At 37.1% G+C, this 20,160-nt stretch overlaps 1 protein-coding gene across 5 annotated transcripts in view; it reads left to right on the top strand.

Annotated features, from left to right (window-relative positions):
• The window catches only part of FRMD6 (FERM domain containing 6), a 74,943-nt gene that overhangs the window by 35,965 nt on the left and 18,818 nt on the right, over positions 1 to 20,160 (top strand). For 2 of the 5 annotated variants that reach the window (XM_059373193.1, XM_059373195.1), the window contains exons 2-8: positions 2,431 to 2,675; positions 7,507 to 7,597; positions 10,900 to 11,003; positions 12,451 to 12,527; positions 14,718 to 14,904; positions 16,877 to 17,032; positions 20,049 to 20,114. In XM_059373193.1, coding sequence (XP_059229176.1) covers positions 2,577 to 2,675; positions 7,507 to 7,597; positions 10,900 to 11,003; positions 12,451 to 12,527; positions 14,718 to 14,904; positions 16,877 to 17,032; positions 20,049 to 20,114 — 780 coding nt within the window. In that variant the 5' untranslated portion in view covers positions 2,431 to 2,576. The remainder of the gene's footprint in view (positions 1 to 2,430; positions 2,676 to 7,506; positions 7,598 to 10,899; positions 11,004 to 12,450; positions 12,528 to 14,717; positions 14,905 to 16,876; positions 17,033 to 20,048; positions 20,115 to 20,160) is intronic. The other 3 variants (XM_059373192.1, XM_059373194.1, XM_059373196.1) reach the window with 2 other exon arrangements.

Here is a 20,160-nt window from a genome sequence, read left to right on the forward strand (position 1 = left end):
GAATTACACTGGGATTAATATCATTTAAGATTTTGAATTTAAGTAAGATGCTTTTAATGATAGCCTGTAATTTCTTCTTGAAAATATTTTAATAGAGAGGAGACCTAAGTGTTAGAATAGATCAGTATATAAGAAAAAATCTGTCATTTTAGGATGTGACAAGGGAATTGCTTTATAGCCATACTTCTCAAATGGTATGTTTAAGAATTTATTCTACAGGACCTTAATAGATAGGACTTAGAGGAGAGGGAAAGTATTCAGTGACCAAGTAAATTAAAGAAATTTAAGAAATTGCCTGCAGGACTCCTCAGAGCCTTTAATATTGAGGATTTTTTTTTCCAGTTACAGCAATGATATGAAGCAAAGTTACATATGTTGCTTATTCCTCGTTCTATACCTCATGATGTTTTCCCAGTGTATGCTGTGAAGGTATTATAACCAACAATCTGCTCGGTACCTTCCTTCTGTTCATTCAAGTGTGGTTTTTATATCTATGTGTCAGAAATACCTGGGAGCTTTTTAAAAAGATTAAGATTCCTGAACCCTGACCTGGGAGATTCTAAGAGAGCTCAGGATTCTGTATTTATTACACATACCCAGGTGATTCTGAGGCAACCAACCCCAGTCTTACAACTGGTGTTTTGGAACTGTTGAACTAAAAGTGGATTGGACTTGGGGTGCACTTAATTCATGGTTGGAGAAATATGGCCTAACCATCCCATACTGGAGATGAACTGCCATGCTGAACTTCGGTGATCCTATAGTGTAAGGTCCTGGCTACAACTTAATGTGAAACAATTGCTATTGATCCTTTAAGAAAAGCAGAATACTTCTAAGGGGGCTTCTGGTCACCTTTCTAATAAGGAAATACTGTATATAAGATTACCATTTGTTTTTACTCAGTTTGAATAGCTGCCTTGTGGATGATATTTTTATTCATACTTTAAGAATAAATAATAGTTTATGTTTACTCCTAATGCCATATAAGATCATATTCTCTCCCATTTCCTGCTGATAACAGGTGGACATTTAACCTTAAGCAAATAGACCAGATTATATCTCATTTATGCTTTGATTTATATGAGCTTTTTTGTTAAAACTGTGTGGTTATACTCTCTGATTGGTAAAACAATTTGTATTCATGGAAATTCTCTTCTGCTCTGTCTGCCTGAAAGAGACAATATAAATACTGTTGGAGAAAAATAATTACTGTTGGCTTGAGGGGCAACTAGCCTTAACATATCTTGGTTGAATAGTGTTATGTTTGCAATAATATATGAAACAGTGTAGACACACTCATTTAAAAGTAGAAATTATCCCCCATTGTTTTAAAATTATTCTCCAAAGTTTTGCCAGCAATAAGTCATGAAACACAGAAATGATGTGAGTATTGAAGATTGGAGATAAATCTTCATTACTTGCAAAAAAAAAAAAAAAGTATACATTGAAACCTGAGAGAAGTTAAAAAATAATGTGTTTAGGGGAGCCTGGGTGGCTCAGTGGGTTAAGCCTCTGCCTTCAGCTTGGGTCATGATCCCAGGGTCCTGGGATCGAGCCCTGCATTGGGTTCTCTGCTCAGTGGGGAGCCTGCCTCCCCCTCTCTCTCTGCCTGCCTCTCTGCCTACTTGTGATCTCTGTCTGACAAATAAATAAATAAAATCTAAAAAGAAATAATGTGTTTAATAAACTGATTAGATATCCACAGTTCTTTTGTATACAAACATGGTCGATATATACAGTTTTGTTATTTTTACATGTTAGTTGGTTGGTAAAGTACATAGAGGTATTGTTTGTGTCATCAGGTTAAAGGATCAGGAGAGAGAGAGCAATGCCGTAAAAACTCAGGGAGTAAAAAGTTTTAAGTAGGGCTTAACCTCCTTAAGGGAGAGAGATCAACTGAATGAGTCCTAGAGATTCTGCTGATGGTCTGGAGATCCTGACTGCCTTTGGCAGAACCACATTGGCGAAGCAAAAGAGTAAAAGCCAGACCACAGTGGTTGAAGAAGGAATGTAATGAAAATGCCAAGACATTTAACTTGAGTTTGTAATGGAAAAAAAGAGCAAGATTGAGAATTTTGTTGTTGGGGCTGTTTTGTCATTCGTTTATCTCCCACGGGAGCTTGGAAGCTCCTCGAAGGCAGGTTCTCTGCCTTTGCAAGCCTTGCAGCACATAGCACTGCTTTGAATGTATGAGGTACTCACTGGCTTTATGTTTAATTCATGACTGTGAATGAAAGTTTTAAAGCAGTTGATAGTGGGCAAAATACAAAACACATTTCAGGGAGTTCTCATTTATTAAGCCAGACAACCCCAGCTCTGAGACTTGCTGTCCCGGTGCCAAGAGCAGTTGTGCGGCTGCTCATCTCCTGGCTCTCTCCTCGCCAGTCTCGCTGCCATTATTTATGGCTGGCTTTGGGGCTTTTCCTACAGCTATGAAACCTACGCAGTGGAACATCATGCTGCTTCTCCTGCAGGGCGTGTGATGAGGAGCGGAGTCTGGCTTTGGAGTGCTCGGAACCAGAGGAATTGCCGAGGACTCGGAGCCCAGCCCTGACCACTAGAGAGCCCACAACACAATGAACAAATTGAACTTCCATAACAACAGAGTCATGCAAGACCGCCGGAGTGTGTGTATTTTCCTCCCCAATGATGAATCTTTGAACATCATCATAAATGTAAGTAGATCCAACTTTAGAAATGTTTGAATATTCTGTTCCCAGCGGTGACCACATTCAAGTTACTACCTGGTGAAGGACGAAAGCCTTACAGAATGCGACTGTGAGTAATGGAGCAGAACTGGGGTGTTAAAGTTATCTATACAAGGATAAACTGAATTATGGCTTAAGAGCAGCTGCTTTCAATGTTCTTTCACCTGGGGGCAAAATAGCAGAATTTTGGTGACCGTATTATAGAAAAACTAACACCGTACTATTTTACAACTTTTTACTGAAATATAAATTTTTATTAATATATAATGTGTTTGCTTTTTAAATGCTTTTGAGTTGACACACACATGAAATGGTAGTAATTGCTAGCTTCTTACTGTGCGTCTTGATCGTTAATAGTAGCCTAAGTCTAGCCAATTTCAGGAAAGGCTGTGCACTTGAGCACTAAGCTCTGGCTTTCAGTTTTTGAGTCAGAGTTAACTTTCTTAGTTAACCTGGACATTGAGGAATAGAGCTATATCTACAGCAAGGTGTAGGGATTTTAAGTGTGCAGCTCAGAGAATTTTTACAAGTGTATATACACGTGTAATCATCATCCAGCTTGAGATATGCTGTATTTTCAGCACCCCGGAAAGATCTTCTGTGACTCCACCTGGACAGTAGTCTCTACCCAAAGGGTAGTAACTGTTTCCTCCTCTGTAATTTGTTTCTGAACTTCATGCAGCTGAAATTATGTGTTGTGTTCTTTTTTTGTATCTGACTCCGTTCAGTCAACATTTGGCCTGTGAAATTCATTTACACTATTGCACGTAACACTAATTCCTTTTGACTGTTGTGTAATATTCCGTTTTGTGAATATGCCCTATTTGTTTGTCCTATTTGTTTATCCATTTATTATTGATGAATATTAGGTTGTTGTAAGTATTGGGCTATTATGAATAAAACTGTTATGAACATTTTGTGTGTATACCTGTACGTATACTTTTCTGGGGTTTATTCAAGAGTAGAGAATCTATGCATGTCTGTGTTAAGTTTTGGCAGAGGTTGCCAAACAGGTTTATAGTAATCAGAATCACGCCTAGCATTTTTCAGCCCCTCTCACAGCTTTCATATTCTTCCTTTCACTGATTGTATTCAGATGGAATTAGGGAGAAACTTGCCTCAGTGCATGCCTTAAATTGGTTTTCTTTGCTATATGCTAATATATCTTTAACTCAATTGCTATATAAAAGAATCTCTCTAAGTGTTACACTGAATATATATGACATTTAAGTAGCTTCATTAAAAAATTTAGACAAGAAAAGGTTCTACTTATTACCATAATTATTTTGGTTTTATTCTGACAATCGCCATAGTTTCTCAGTTTTAGTTTCTTGATTTACTAACGTAACCTCGTTTTTGCTCAGAGAGATTGTTTGAGCATCCAACCTACCTCTTGGATGAATTTTATCATCTGTTGGACAGAATTTCTTTTGATTAACAACATCATTATTCAGAGTAACTGAAGTTGTTTTTGAGTATGTGAAGTAATGGGCTATTATTTTTACACTTTGTTTTTAAAAATCTAATGAAACTCGGCAGCTAATCTTTTTCAGTTTGGTCATGGGCAGAATATGTTAACATGTAATTCTACTATGCTATTTCAGTTTTTATATAATTATTTTATAAAAAGATACCCACTGAATTTTTTTAAAAAATTCAAAATCAATGCATATAGGCTAAGCACTTAAGAAACTTCTCTCAGGGGACGCGTGGGTGGCTCACTGGGTTAGGCCTCTGCCTTTGGCTCAGGTCATGATCTCGGGGTCCTGGGATCGAGTCCCAAGTCAGACTTTCTGCTCAGTGGGGAGCCTGATTCCTTCTCCTCTCTCTCTCTCTCTGACTGCCTCTCTGCCTACTTGTGATCTCTCTCTGTCAAATAAATAAATTTTAAAAAAGAAAGTAAAGAAACTTCTCTCAGTTCTGTTTATGTCTTTAAACATAATCCACTGATTGCATTGTATATCCGTTGTGTTCATGTAAACACTTATCCACACATAGGATATGGAACGAAACCTTCCTGACCTCAGGTAAGTGGAAGGCAGACTAATCTGTCTTCATGAGGAATTTTATTCATGAAAAATTTAGAATTTTCAAAGAAATTAATTTGTACTAAAATCTCAGCTGAGGAACGTTAGGAATAACACTTCTGTTACAATTGTACTATGTGATTGTGAGAATTGAAGGTTAGCATGTAGCATCCTTTCTGACACAACATAGTAGCTGCTATTATTACTTTAATTCCTCATCAGAGATTAATTTTACGTGTCTTCACTTCCCTTATTTTGCAAAATTAGTGCAATATCCTCACAGGATGGTCAGGACTATGGATTGTATAGCCGTCTGTCATCATGATTAAGGAGGATTTTTAGAGTCACAGGGACCTCACTTGAAATCCCTACTCCTTGACATACTCTATAGCCTTGGGCAAGTTAGTTGGTTTTCTTGTTTGTTTCATTGTTTGTTTTGTCTTTTTTTTTTTTTTTTTTTTTTTTTGCTTCTGTTTCCTCATCTATAAAGTAGAGATAATCTTCCTCTCCTCATCAGGGTCATTGTGAGGATTTAAAGATATAACATGAATAAACCGCTAATTGTAGTGCCTGGCAGCTGGGAATTGCTCAGTAAGTGAGCACTTAATAGAGTAGCACTTGTTTTAATTTCTCTGAGCTGTTTGTTCATTTCATTAGGGAGCTCTGTTAATGAAGCTCAAATGGAAAATCTGGACTCCCTCTAGGCCTATAAGATTTTCTTATTCCAGGGCACGTAGACTCCCCTGCCATGTCCAGACTCCTCTCTAGCAAGCTGTTGAACAAAGGAAGGAGGAGGGACCGAGTTTAAGTAGTGTGGAGGCCCCTCATTGCTAGAAAACCAATTCAGGGCTGCCAAAGGTCTGTCTTTTTCCACAGTGTTATCTTTGTATTCATACGACTGCAGTTGATATTTGTGGTGTTGTTGTCTAACAAATTAACTGTAGCAAAAACAGTTTTATTAATGGTCTCATTTTGTCCTCATTTCTAAATATTTTTCAAACAAAGATAGTTTATTCCTTGACATGTGTGGTTGATATGATAGTGTTGTCTTTCTGCATGTGGGGTAAACTTTGTTTTGATCCTTCTAGTTTCTCCATGAGTTTGAACTAGTAGGGGATGTTTTAAATGATTTTAATCATCAAGTAAATGTTAAATATGGAAACTTGGTAAATTTTGACAATAAAATTATGGTAAATGTACAAAAAATTTTTGAGTAATATAAACAGTGGCCAAGAGTTTATACCTGTTCACTAAGACTAAAGGAACAAGTCTTCTTTTTTGGGGGAGGGGGATATATTTTAAACGTGCTTGCTCAGTAACAATGACATTTATTTATTTATTTATTTCAAATCTTTATTTACTTTAGAGAGAGCATGAGCAGGGAGAGGGGCAGAAGGAGAAGGAGAGAATCTTGGGCAGACTCCCCACTGAGTGTGGAGCCTAACACAGGTCTCGATCTCAGGGTCCCGGGATCATGATGTGAGCTGAAACCAAGAGTCAGACCCTAAACCAACTGAGCCAGCCAGGCTCCCAAGCCACTGACATTTAGGACCAAATGCTGCTTTTATTACCACGTTCCATATGGAGTGTATTTTTAGATAATACTTTAATTCTTAATAGCTCATACTCTATATAGCACTTTTTAAAGCTCCATTGCCCCTGAAGATTAAAGAACTTGAAAAATTTCACAATCAGCTAAAACGTAGCCTTAAAGACTCATAATATGCAAATACAAATAACTCAAGCTTGTTTTCACAGCAGGTAAGACTTCAGAGCCACAGCCTTTCTTAATTACAGTTTTAAACAAGAATACTACTTACTTGGTAGTTGTTAGAGGTTTATCAGTAGGCTCCAAATACTTGATTTAAATTTAGCAGAGCAATAAAAAGTATGTGGGATATATATATATACACATATATATACACATATATATATGGAGGAAATGTACAGCATTATTTGAATAGCAATTACACAGAGTTACAGCATGGTTTGTTTGTGTACATAGTTTGTGGTTTGTAATTTTTCAGTTAACTTTTTATCATGTTTTATCCTAAGAGCTTTGTTTATGACATTTAAAAATACAGTCAAAACTAAGGATTAAGGTTTCCTTGGATGGTATGACATTTTAAATCTTAAATTTGTAGTATATTATCAAGAAGAAAAGCTTCCTTGTAAAGATACTTGTCTGACTCAGCTTTTGATAATCTGAGTAGCCTGTTTTGGATACATTCTGAAATATTTATTGTGCACCATGGTTTTAGAATAAGACCTTGTCCGTGTGTCCTAAGATTTATGAGTCTTGTACAAGACAGTATTGGTACCTTACTACCATTTCATAAACATTTGTATTATGATAATCATTATTGAAACACAATACAGAGTAAAGCAATTTCCTTGAACCAACGGTTGTTTCACTAGTGTTGCTTGTAGTTTTAAGATGTATATTTAGGGTGGATTAAATTGCCTGATTGTGGGGGTGCCTGATTGGCTCAGTCAGTTAAGCATCTGATCCTGATCTCAGAGTCATGGGATCAAGCCGGCATCAGACTCCCAAGTTCAGCATGGAGTCTGCTGGAGATTCTTTCCCCCTGCCTCTCCCTCCCACTCGCTACTCCTCCCACTTGAAAGCTTGATCTCTCTCTCTCTCTCAAAATAAAATCTTTTAAAAATAAAAATTAAAAAAATAAATTGCCTGATTGTGGCTCAGTGAGTGGGTTTGGTTTACTTGCTATCTCAAGTTGTGTTGTGTTGTTTTGTTTTTTTCTCTACAGGTTAAAATTTTGTGTCACCAGTTGCTGGTTCAGGTGTGTGACCTACTCAGGCTAAAGGACTGTCACCTGTTTGGACTCAGTGTCATACAAAGTAGGTCTTAGTCCCATCTGTGATAGAATTTAGCCAACTATCCCTGAGGAAATGATGTTTTATAGCTGTAACTTAATTTAGGCACATGGTGATAAGATTGTGATTATCAAAATACCCATAAGCTGGTCATTATTTTTAGTCTAGTATTCATTTTTAAAATCTTAACTGATCTATTTCTTTTAAGATTTAGTATTTTAGGCCATGTATTATAGTTTGAACTTAAAAATGGGTTCCTTTGTAGGAATCTAAATTTTGTGGTTTGTTCTTTTGTGTTTTAATGAACCAAGCTTGGTTTTTGTTTCCTTGCACTCTGGGAGCAGCTGGAGCTAGTAGGCAATTTCTTGAGTGTTTTTATAATTTCTTTTATGATTTTTGACATTAAAGCATTAAAGCATAAGAAAAATAACTATTCAAGTTCTCTTACTCTTGACTATATAGTATAACAAAGTGATCTACTAATTTGCTCCTATTTTCTGTTTTCCCTCTTCACACCTTCTCTTTTTTCCAATTAGCCTATATGACATGGAGATAAGGGATCAGTTTTTTCTGTATATTTTCTGTAAAGGTTTTCTCCACATAAAGGGCTCAATACAAGTCTCTTCCCCACCCCACCCCCATAATATCTTGAGTTAAGTTACTAGGATTTATCTGCAACAATTCCTGATGAGCTTTTTTTTTTTTTTTTCCAAATCACGTTTTTAAATTTCTCTAGTCTTACGTCAAAAGACATATCTTTTATATCTTTGTTTAGTTTTTCAAGAATACGTTTTTATGAAATGTACTTAATTATATTTTATACTTCTTTATGGATCGTATTCTACTACTGGAATTGGTTTAAATTTAAAGGTTTATGACATGTTGAGAATCTGGTTAGTACCATAAAATGCTTAGATCTGCCAGGTGGGAAAGTGTGTCATGATCAGCTGATAAACAAGGCCGTTCTCCACCAAAATGTGAACCATTTTCAGTTGTCTTTTTAGGAGAGGCCAGAGAACATGGCGCAGGGGGCAACTCAAGAACCAGTGAATCCACTATTTGCTCTTCAGTTTCTTCCTGTAATAGTTAAAGTGATAAAACTACAAATGCTTAGCCCCATCCTTCTAACAGTGTATCCTTCAGTCACTCTTTTGAGGAAGGGTCCAGGAGAAATAAGATGCCCCATAGATTCTAAAAAATTTTCCTTTTATTCTAAACTCAAAGTTGATTCTTTTAATTCTATGACAACAGCCAGACTGTTGGTCTGTGTCGTTCAACAAGTCAGTCTAATAAAACCAGTTTACAGCTTCCTTAGATTTCAAAACGAGAGTCTTTAAGATACCTTTTTTTTAAAAGAGAGATTGTAGTGTGGCAAAAGAACATTGGAAAAGGAATCAGATGACCTGGTTCTAATTGTGGTTCTACTGCTAGCTAGCTGTGTGGCTTTAGAAATATCACTTGACTTCTCTTGACTTCACTTTTCTCACAGGTCAACTGGATATTACTGCTTCACCTGCTTTGTCAGATTTTGATATGTGCTCTTGAATTCTTAAAATTTAAGGCCATGCTCAACCTGTCAGATGGTAGAGATGTGGTGGTAGTTTAAAAGTATGTGCTATTACACAGTGAACAGTCTCAGTTCTGTTTATTATATTGCTTCCTCAGATGGCAGCTCAAGCCAAACTCAAATCCTATTCAATAGGAAGGTTGTCTGGTCTTGTTCATTTCATGTTAATTGGTGGCATATGAGAGATGGGAGATAATTTAGTTGATCTGATAAGTGGATTTAAGTAGCACCCTTTTTTGTCCCTGGGACCTTTTTCCCTATCCCTTTCATTCAAATTGATTGGATTAATATGTCATTTATAAACAGTAGCTCTACCCTTCCTATTGTCTTAGGGCTCTTTTTCCATCAACCCCCCTCCCTCCCCCCACCTCCAGCGTTCAGACAGGAGTGACAGTGTGGTCAGGCTTGTTATCCTGGGAGTAGTCAAACAGACACTACATTTTTATGCAGCGCTTTCCATGAGCATACTCCCTTAGTGGTGTTTAGAAAAAAGGAATAAACTTTTTAAAAAAGCTTAAAACTTTGGGGGCCTAGGTGGCTCAGTGAGTTAAGCTGCTGACTCTTAGTTTTGGCTCAAGTCATCATCTCCTGGTTGTGGATTGAGCTCAGCAAGGAGTCTGCTTCAGATTCTCTCTCCTCCCTTCCCCTTCTGCCCCTCTCCCTGCACACACGTCTGCTCTCTCTCTAAAATAAATAAAATCTTTTTTTTTTTTAACAGTTTTTATTTATTTATGACAGAGAGAGAGAGAGAGCGAGAGAGGGAACACAACACAGAGGAGCTGGAGAGGGAGAAGCAGACTCCCCTCTGAGCCCAGAACCTGATATATGGGGCTTGATCCCAGAATGCCGGGATCATGAGCCTACCCAAAGGCAGACACTTAATGACTGAGCCACCCAGGTGCTCCAATAAATAAAATCTTTAAAAAAGAAGACTTAGAACTTTGAGATAGGAATGCTGAAAGGTTTTGTTGTGAAATATCTCTTTTAAAAGATTTTCTTTGGGAAATCTGAAAATTTTAATATTTTTACCAGCTTGTCTTCACATGTTTAGATCATTTTTACATGAGTTTTCAACAATCATAGTTTGTGCTCATCTTAAGAACATCATCCCCTTGAGGAAACACTTTGGCATTCTTTTTTTGCGTGAGATTCTTCTCATTCCACAGGATCAATCCCAAAGGCAGTGAGAGCAATGGCTTGCCATTTTATCAGGCTGTGTTATAGTGGAGAATAGAGAAGCAATAGTCTTAAAGGCTGTTGTTCACAAATTGTGGGTCAGGCCCCTCACTTGGAAATAGGTAGTTATCCTCAATGTCCCCTAATTTCTTACATAGCAGTTAGGATGGTGTTTCTGCCCTGTTTCATTATTCTGCATCTCTGATGATAATACTCTGTGAACTCAACAAAAGCATGTTTCTCTAAGAGCAAGGAAGCTCACAGTGCTGGAAGTTTGTGCATTAGGATGACCATAGAAACTAAGTAAAAACAGGAGGGAGAAGCTATTGTTTCTTCTAAATATTACAGATTTTTAATAGTATGTGTTCTGTATTGAAAATGCAAAATAATTCATAAAATAGCTCAGTAATGTCTAACCAACCTTTTGTCTTTTAGTATCTTGTTGAGTTTTTGTGGTACTGTGTGACTTCAGAACACATTTACAAATCTTGAGGCTTTAAAAAAAAAAAAAAACCTGTCTTTGTATATATTCTTTTCTTTTAAACCTTTTCTTTGTCATCTTGTCTCCTTTTTTAATGTGCAGATAATGAACATGTCTATATGGAGTTGTCACAAAAGCTGTATAAGTATTGTCCAAAAGAATGGAAGAAAGAGGCCAGCAAGGTACGACAATACGAAGTCACTTGGGTGAGATTACATTTATAAGCAAAATTATTTTGATTTTTTAAAGGGTTTATTTTAGCTGTTATACACTAGAAAAAATATTAAATTTAAAAATTTTAATTCATAAAAATATTTTGTAGAGAATGGGAAAGGGAAATGAATAATTAAGTTCCACAATATCATGTTAATCAAGTGTTAGGAGCTTATAGCATATAACAGTAGATTTCAGATCTCTGCTTATATATGAGTGCCTGGGTGGCTCAGCTACTTAAGTGTCTGCCTTAGGCTCAGGTGGTGATCCCAGGGTTCAACGAGCCCCACTTTGGGCTCCTTGCTCAGCTGGGAGGCTGCTTCTCCCTCTCCCTCTTCCATTCACTCCCCTGCTTGTGTGCATGCTCTCTCTCTCTTTCTCTCTCTCAAATAAATAAATACAATCTTTTTTAAAAAAAGATATTTTAGGGGCACCTGGGTGGCTCAGTGGGTTAAAGCCTCTGCCTTCGGCTCAGGTCATGATCCCAGGGTCCTGGGATCAAGCCCCACATTGGGCTCTCTGCTCAGCAGGGAGCCTGCTTCCTCCTCTCTCTCTGCCTGCTTCTCTGCCTACTGTGATCTCTGTCAAATAAATAAATAAAATCTTTAAAAAAAAAATCTCTTAAATAATGTTGGATAATAACTTTGTAGTAATTTTGGGACAATGCTTTGAAATGAAAACCATGGAAAAAATGCTTACTCCTCTTTTGTGACTCTATTATTAGCTGTCAAAACTGATGTTCTAGAAGTTACTCATAATTTTTTAATCTACTTTTACTAACCTTTGATACTTTGTTACTTTTTGTTTGGGTGATGTCTTTATTTAGTAAACATCAATTCCGTTTACATTGGGAGATCATTCACAGGGAGTTCACCTAGTGTTTCCAGGACCATCCTAGTAAATCAGGAATAAATCCCTAGTGTCTAATCCCAGATCCTCCAATTTGTATTTTAAGAATTCTTGGGATAAACGGGAAGGCTTCTTGAAAGCCAACTACAAAGTAAGGCACATTAAAGCCTAAATAAACAAACAGCATATTAGAATTTGGTATGTGGAATGTCAGAGGAACAAGAGAACATTTGTAATGAGGAGCAAATGGTCACCACAGGGGATAGAGCTGAGAGAGGAGCTGGATCTCAACTAGAAATTTCCACTGGTATTTATTTTTATCTTCCCTTGTGTTGTCATTGGCATTACGGTGAATGAGTATCAGATACGTGATGATGCTTTATAACTTCCCAGGTTTGCATGAACTTGGTATCCATCCATATGGGACAGTTATCTGTCCTCTGCCTGCCTCTACTACCCTCTCCCACATTAGAAGTAGATAAAACCTTTCAAGACTCTAAAACTGTCCTGTAAATAACGGTATTTTGTTGATTTGGAAACCCCTTGTAGTAACTAAAAATATATTGCTTTTTATATGTGTCTTTGTTTTAGGGTATTGACCAATTTGGACCTCCCATGATCATTCACTTCCGTGTGCAGTACTATGTGGAAAATGGCAGATTGATCAGGTATGAGGACAGGAATTCTATACCTTTACTCTCCTGCAATACTCACCTTCTAACATACTGAATAAAGTCCCTGCATGTGTTTGTCTCCAGCTGCTATGATAAAAATTCCAAAGGGGAGGAATAAAAAAAAAATCTTTTTATACACTCATGTATCCTCAGTTCCTAGAACAGAGGTTCAGTAGACACTAAATAAATATTTGTTGAATGAATGAATGATAAACTATCGATAAAAATGTTAATAATATCACTGCCGCACATTTTCCATACTCCACGTTTTTTATAACAAATCAGTCAACAAAAAGATACTTCATTCGAGAAGGAACTAGCATTTTTGTGAAGAATAGAAAAACTAAAGGATTATATTCTTTTCTGGGGGTAGGGAGGGGAGTAGTAGGGCAAGCAAGCAAGAACTCTGCCCTATAAAAATGCATGGTGTTTATACAGCCTGGTTTTCTTTTCACTTTTGGGGTCTTGCTTCTGTTGTTGGCAGTAGCTTTAAAGCTAAGATTACACCCACTGGAGCTTTCCTGTGAGAATCCTAGATGCAGTTTGGCAAGGGCAGGTGACTGATTCTTTTTCCGGAAGTGGGTGCGTGAACAATACTATGCTCACGATACAGACCCAGAATTTACCATCTCAGAAGCTCAGTTTATCACTTTTATAGGAGGGTTCAGTGCCAGAAACTTTCAGAGGTGGTGGTTTTGTTGACCCATAGAAAATACTGGAAATGTGGACTCTGTTTTATTTCTTTACTTTTAAACTCTGAGAAACACCATGTAAAAGAGACAGATACATTTGGCTAATGAGTTATATGTGAAGTTCACTCTTAATATTTGTATTTTGTAATACCAATATTTTAAATTTAACAGTAAAAAATATATGAACCCATAAATAATTTTTTTAAAAGGCTAAGAAACTTTTTTAGTTATTACAAGTTTATGTAAAGTTTTTACTCATTTTACCTACTAAGTGTGGAATGTGCTGAAAAGAAGCAAAATATGTTATGTAGCCACTAATTAACCCTCTGGGACTAATGAATGTTTAATTCTCCACGTTTTTCTGCCCTTTTCCCCAGGGATGAACTAGTCCAAACACTGTGTGGTCAGCATTATAAAAAGAAGTGTTCTGGAGAGTATTCTGTCCCGAGGGGGAAAAAAGTTACATAAATGCCTTATTTTTAAACTTTTCATACTTAAACACCATCTTAGTTGAAGTCAACCCATGTTTTTATTGTCATCAGCTAATGAGCTATGAATCTCAGGTAAACATTCGACCTAAAATAATAGGAAGGCAAATAAACTCCTTAAACACACACACACACACACACACACTTTTTTTTCCCCTTGCATTTTTACTTTGATCACAAGGCATCCCATTTGCCTGTGACATTTTTTGGAGCTTGACCATGTTTTCCCCCGGTCAGCACTTCTTACTGTATGTATTTAATGGGAACTATATTTATTTCTGACCTCAACAGATTGTAATGAGTGCATTATTAGTATTTCCATTGGTGAGGAGCATCATGATTGTCATAACATGTGCTTATAAAACCACACCCATAAGGTAACATCTGCTTAAAAAATAGATTTAAGGCACACTTTTTTTCCCAGTTCATTCATTCTGAGAAAGAAAAAAAAATGTAGAGTTAAATAAATTTTTTAATGGGCACATAAACAGAAATATTTTTAAAAGGGCCTTAGAGTACTTGTAAACCAAACCAAAAGAGAACAGCAAAACATTAGAGCCAGGATTGTCCCTTCAGATTTGTCCTTGTTTATGAAATATGTGTAGCATTATTACAGCAAAATAATTTTAATGTGGACAACAAATGCCTAGGCTTCTATACTAATCCTTGTTCAATGAAATGTTTACCATATTGGAGTGGAATGATTCAGACCTTGTTTCTATTCTCTGAATGAATCAAATGTTATAGGCCTCTGGAAATGGTATGTTTGCTGTTGGGTAGTCTAACTTGGAGTTCTGCCTCCCTGTGACCTGTGTGAGGCAGCAATCAGGTATTAGCTATAACCCTCCCCCCTTTTTTTCATGGAGTTGATTGGGGGGAGGGAAGAAGAGGGAGCAGAAACAGAAGAGCTCTTGTCACCAGATGGATAGCAGGATTTGGGTTCTGTTTACATGCCATCAGATTGTTCCATCAAATGTGAGTTCGGTTTTCTTTTATTTTCCCAGTGACAGAACAGCAAGATACTATTATTACTGGCACCTGAGAAAACAAGTGCTTCATTCTCAGTGTGTGCTCCGAGAAGAGGCCTATTTCCTGCTGGCAGCCTTTGCCCTGCAGGCTGATCTTGGGAACTTCAAAAGGAATAAGCACTATGGAAAATACTTTGAGCCAGAGGCTTACTTCCCATCTTGGGTAGGCACTGTTTTCAAATTTTAAAGTGTTTTCTCTAGCACATTTCTAGTTCATTATGCTGCTACTCGTGTTGCTTCAAGAAATGGGAACCCAGATGTTTGTGGCCAGGAAAACCTTTCATGATGCCCAAATATAAATTTAACACTTGAGAGCACTGTACACATGATCTCTCGATACAGCTCACCTGCTCCTTAGAGTTAACAGGCAAGAAGATTGCTATCCGTACTAACTAGGGTGCAACTTGGAGTTGCTGGCCTGCTTTTGGCATTTGCATTGTCTTTGCTTTCTTCTTATTCAAGCTTCCATCTTCTTCCCTTTGGAGGGAGAAAAACATAACTCTAAAAAGTCAGATCGTGGGCGCCTGGGTGGCTCAGTGGGTTAAGCCGCTGCCTTAGGCTCAGGTCATGATCTCAGGGTCCTGGGATTGAGTCCCGTATTGGGCTCTCTGCTCAGCAGGGGGCCTGCTTCCCTTCCTCTCTCTCTGCCTGCCTCTCTGCCTACTTGTGATCTCTCTCTGTCAAATAAATAAATAAAATCTTTAAAAAAAATAAAAAACATATCGTACTCACCCCCACCCCCCCACCTCTGGGCTCTGTAAGACTCTCGACAGAACATTTTGCATCTCCTTTTCAAATGCTATGTTTATCTTTTTCCTCAAGTAAACTGTTGTTTAGTATCTTCTGAAGGACAGGCACAAACGTCACCTTTACTGTTTGTTCAGCATTTCAGAGTGAGGTGCTCCACGTAAGTTTTTGTGGACAGATTAACAGTGCTCCAGTTGTTGAAGAGAAACCACAAAAGGTGTCAGGCTTTTACATATCAGTGTCTCTGATTAGCCCATATTTTCATTGCCTGGTTGTTGTCAGGTAGTCACTGAATCTTGGTCCTTTAAAAATCCGAGCTCCCTGTCAGGGCACCACAGCCTCCAGTATGCTGAGATCTGAGTTCCTTCAATCTTTGGGATCACCAAAGCCACCTACTTTGGTGACCTTACAAATACTATTTTCTGTGAGTTCTTTGACTGAAGAAAGTTTGACAAATGCTCACTTAGGTGATCTCCATGTAAAAGGAGGCTAGAAGGAAAAAATCTGTAACTCTGAGTTCTCAGCAAAACCTCTTAAATGGCCCAGTAATTGATCATGTATAATTCAGTAGGAAGAAACATAATGTCGGTATCTGTAAAAACATTTTCAATCTAAAAATTCTTTAATTTTGTTATTCTGATCGTTTTAAGCACTAATCTTTTTGCTGCCTTCACATAATTCTTTCCATATTTTATAATCCTCATTGAACTAATCAGCACCTTTCTTAGTCTGAAGCTGCTGGCTACTGTATATTTGGGGCATTTAAAGGCTCAGGCTACTGTCCCATGAAAACCTGAGCCATGGTGAATTGTAATGAATGCTTGAATGAACTTGTTTTCTCACAAGTATTCAAATTGAGCGTTCATAACAGCGTTTTATGTAAAAACCAGAAATGTTTCGGAGAATTCCTCTCAGTCCCCTGCCTTTTTTGGATTAACATTTAGAACCTCCCACTCTGGCTGTAATTTTAGAAGAGTTAAGTAGGATCCAGAACCTGAAGATAATGTTGACAGTCAGTGTATTTCATGGTACCAGTCATTTTGCAAGTATAAACAGTGATGTGTACCAAATTTCGCAAGTTTGCATGTTTTTTTTTCTCTCCATGAGTTTAAAGCCAAGAGAACATATTTTTCTCATTTCTTGTGATTTTTCTTCTCAGATATGCAGTATTACAGCTAAATCGTCTTTGTAGCTTCTAGTATTAGCTGATTCAGCCTAGTAAGATAACAGATGGTGAAAATGGAATGAAAGTGGGAAATTTCCTACTGGAAATTAGCCAGTTTACATGGCCTATTTTAGGTTCTTGTCCTTTCTTCATTTTGGGGGTGAGGGTAGGACTTCCATCCTTCCAACAAATGTCGCATTGCATGCCCATTGTATTCCAACAGGTTGTTTCCAAGAGAGGGAAGGACTACATCCTGAAGCACATTCCAAACATGCACAAAGATCAGTTCGCACTGACAGCTTCTGAGGCTCATCTTAAATACATCAAAGAGGCTGTCCGACTGGATGACGTTGCCGTGCATTACTACAGATTGTATAAGGTACTGAACTGTAGTGTGTCTACAGCTTCTGAGCAAAAAATACCTTCTCGATTAGAAGAAGCTTTTATTAAAATTTGTCATTTCGTTTTTTAATGGTCTTTTTATATGTAATTTTTAAAAAAATTTATTTGAGAGAGAGACAGCGCACAGGCCCACAGGCGAGGGTGAAGGGACAGAGGGGAGGGAGAGAGAGAACTTTGAGCAGACTCCACACTGAATGTGGAGCCCTACACAGGGCCTGATCTCCTGACCCTGAGATCACAACCTGAGCTGAAACCAACAGTTGGACACTTAATCAACTCTGACACCCATGTGCCCCATTAAAGGGCTTTAAAAAAAAAAAGTTTCAGGTGAACTCTTGTCGTAGGTCAGTCTTGGAGTTAATGATGCTTTTTCTCAGGCCTGGAAGCACAATGGAATCTTTGTTCTTCAGTGGTTCTAATATTGAGATAAAAAGTGGCTTCAGATCATGAATCTGGCTTTTCAGTGATTATGAAATAGTTATTTTTCTCTTTTCCAAATCTGCATGTCTGCCTTGGGGACTAACATTTGCAACTTATTTGATTAGTAATTTTTAATATTCCTCAGAGTGAAGCCATACTTCATTGTATCCACAAATAAGAACCACCACAACAGCTAATGTTTATTGAGTATTATTTCCTTGGGGCACACTTTATTTATTTATTTTTTTAATTCTCACAATTCTGTAAGATAGAAACTGTGATATTCATTTTGCAGAAGAGGAAACAGACCAAAGAGCACAAAGCTAGCAAGTGGCAGAGCCAGGATTCAACCCAGGTCTGCCCAACTAGAAGAATTTACGGATAAAAAGTGTTAAAAACAGTGCCCAGCACTTGTTCAGCCTGATGTTCAGCTGTTAGCTTCATCACTGTTACTGTCAGGCTTTTTCTTACTACCACACCCTTTGTGGTAAGATTAGCATAACCGGACCAATGGAGGCTGGAGTATAGTTTGGATGTGTTACTGAATATTCTCCCTGGCTGGGTCAGAAAACTTAATACGGTACCAAAAAAAATTTTTTTCTTGCTTCCATGCTCAAGAGAAGCATCGTTAATGTCCTGTCACCCTCGAGAGGCATAATTGAGTTCCATAAGATCTCTTTGGCCAAATTCCTGAAGGATTGTGTGTTGTTATTTCTTTTTTTCCTTAAGAGACTTCATTTGTGACACCTCAGTGTATGAGAAAATGACATTTGATGATCAGTTTGTATTTTAAAATGTACTGGAAGCATGAATGGTGTATAAGGAAAAATGTGGCTTTAGAGTCAGATATTAGAAACCCTACATTACCACTATTATGGGATCCTAGGCAAATACAACTCTAATCCTTGGCCATCTAGGGTTCTATACAATTCACAAGGTTGGGAAAATTCTGTGAGATAGTAAATCTGAAATGACCAGGTGGAATGTGTGGCACATTAATCAGTGCTCAGTAAATACCAACTGCTGCTGCTTTGATAGGGGAACTTAGTATTTTAAAGAATTAAGAATTCTTTAGTAAAGTAAATCTCCCCAACTTATTTTTTGTGTAAAAGTTAATCTTTTACTGGCGTACGGTGTGGTACTTCTGTATGGCATGGAAAATGACCCTCTCACCTGCTTAAAACAAGATAATTAATAATAATATAACTGAATGAAGTGGGGAAACATATTGGGCAGAGTTCTCATTCTTTAGAGAAATCAAGTGGCTATTTAAAATGCTTCATTTTTAAGACCCGCTTGTAAAGTGGAAATTATAAAGTAGAGAGAGGACAGGCAACATTCTGGGAAAAGAAACTCCTGAGTCCTTTTCACAGTAACACACACCTTGTGCCCACCCAGCCAGAGTTTTTATGAGCACAGTCTTATTTCAGGAAGCAATCAGAGTAGCCTTGAAGAGGAAATTGACCTAAACTCACAGTAATAGATTGGTTTCTCCTGTTAAATCTATACTGTATGTGCCTTTCTTGATGTAAAAACATACACGTTAGAAAAAACAGCCCAAATAGTGAAAATAGGCCACGTCTTGTCTTTACTATGCCAGACAAGGATGCATTTTCTAAACACATTTCTTCCCATGTTCATGGGAAAACAGGCCCTAAACAGACTCATTTATTTTTATTGAAGAATCTCATATGAAAATATTTTGGTTACTGAGTAATTTTATTTATATTCTGTTTAGAACTTCATACCTTATATCCCATTATTACAGATAAGCACTTTCAGAATACATTTAAAATTCAGAGACCATTTCAGGAATTTTTTTCCCATATGCTCATTGTAGTTTATTTTTTATACTTTATGGTTTAGCTGATAGAATGGATATCTTATTATATGCAAGTGATGAATCACTGAACTCTGCCTCTGAAACTAATAATACAATACATATTAATTAAATGAATTTAAATAAAGCTAAAAAAAGAATGCATATTGTATTGGCAAGTGATAATTGAATTTCTTAGATATAAGTATTTTCTTTCCAAACTAAGAATAAAGCCTTTACATACAGCCTTTTCTCCTCATGAAATGACACCCTTAAGTATTAGGCTGCCTCTGATTTTGGCTTCAGAGCTGGAGGGTTACACAGTTTGAAACCTATAAAATCTAGTGCATCTCAGAATATAGTTATAACATTGTATTCAATATTCTAATATCTGAGAAAAGGTAGAAAACTTAAAAATAAAGATAAGGGGCAAAAATAGTCTTGTTTATCAGAGTTTCATTAATGTAAATATTTAGAATATTATCAGATATGAGAGTGTTATATGATATAGTGACAATACTAATGTTCTGAAATCTCAGTGGCTTAAAAAGTAGAATATATCATTATTGATTTAGTATGTACTCAAGACTTTCTTAAATCTTATAGTAAAGTAGGGATGCAAAAAAATGAGCAAAGTTATTTTAGTCAAAAACTTTCTAATCCTGGAATTTCTCCTTCTGTTTCTCTTCTTTGGTGCTTAGTAGTCCATTATACTAGAAAAACGTACTTTTTTCATGTGATCTTATTTCTATAGGATAAAAGGGAAATTGAAGCTTCTCTGACCCTTGGATTGACCATGCGGGGAATACAGATTTTTCAGGTTCGTAAATGAGGAATAAGTGTCATACGGTATCTGCTATGCCTTA

This window comes from Mustela nigripes, chromosome 13, assembly GCF_022355385.1.
Source record: "Mustela nigripes isolate SB6536 chromosome 13, MUSNIG.SB6536, whole genome shotgun sequence".
Classification (NCBI taxonomy): Eukaryota; Metazoa; Chordata; class Mammalia; order Carnivora; family Mustelidae; genus Mustela; species Mustela nigripes.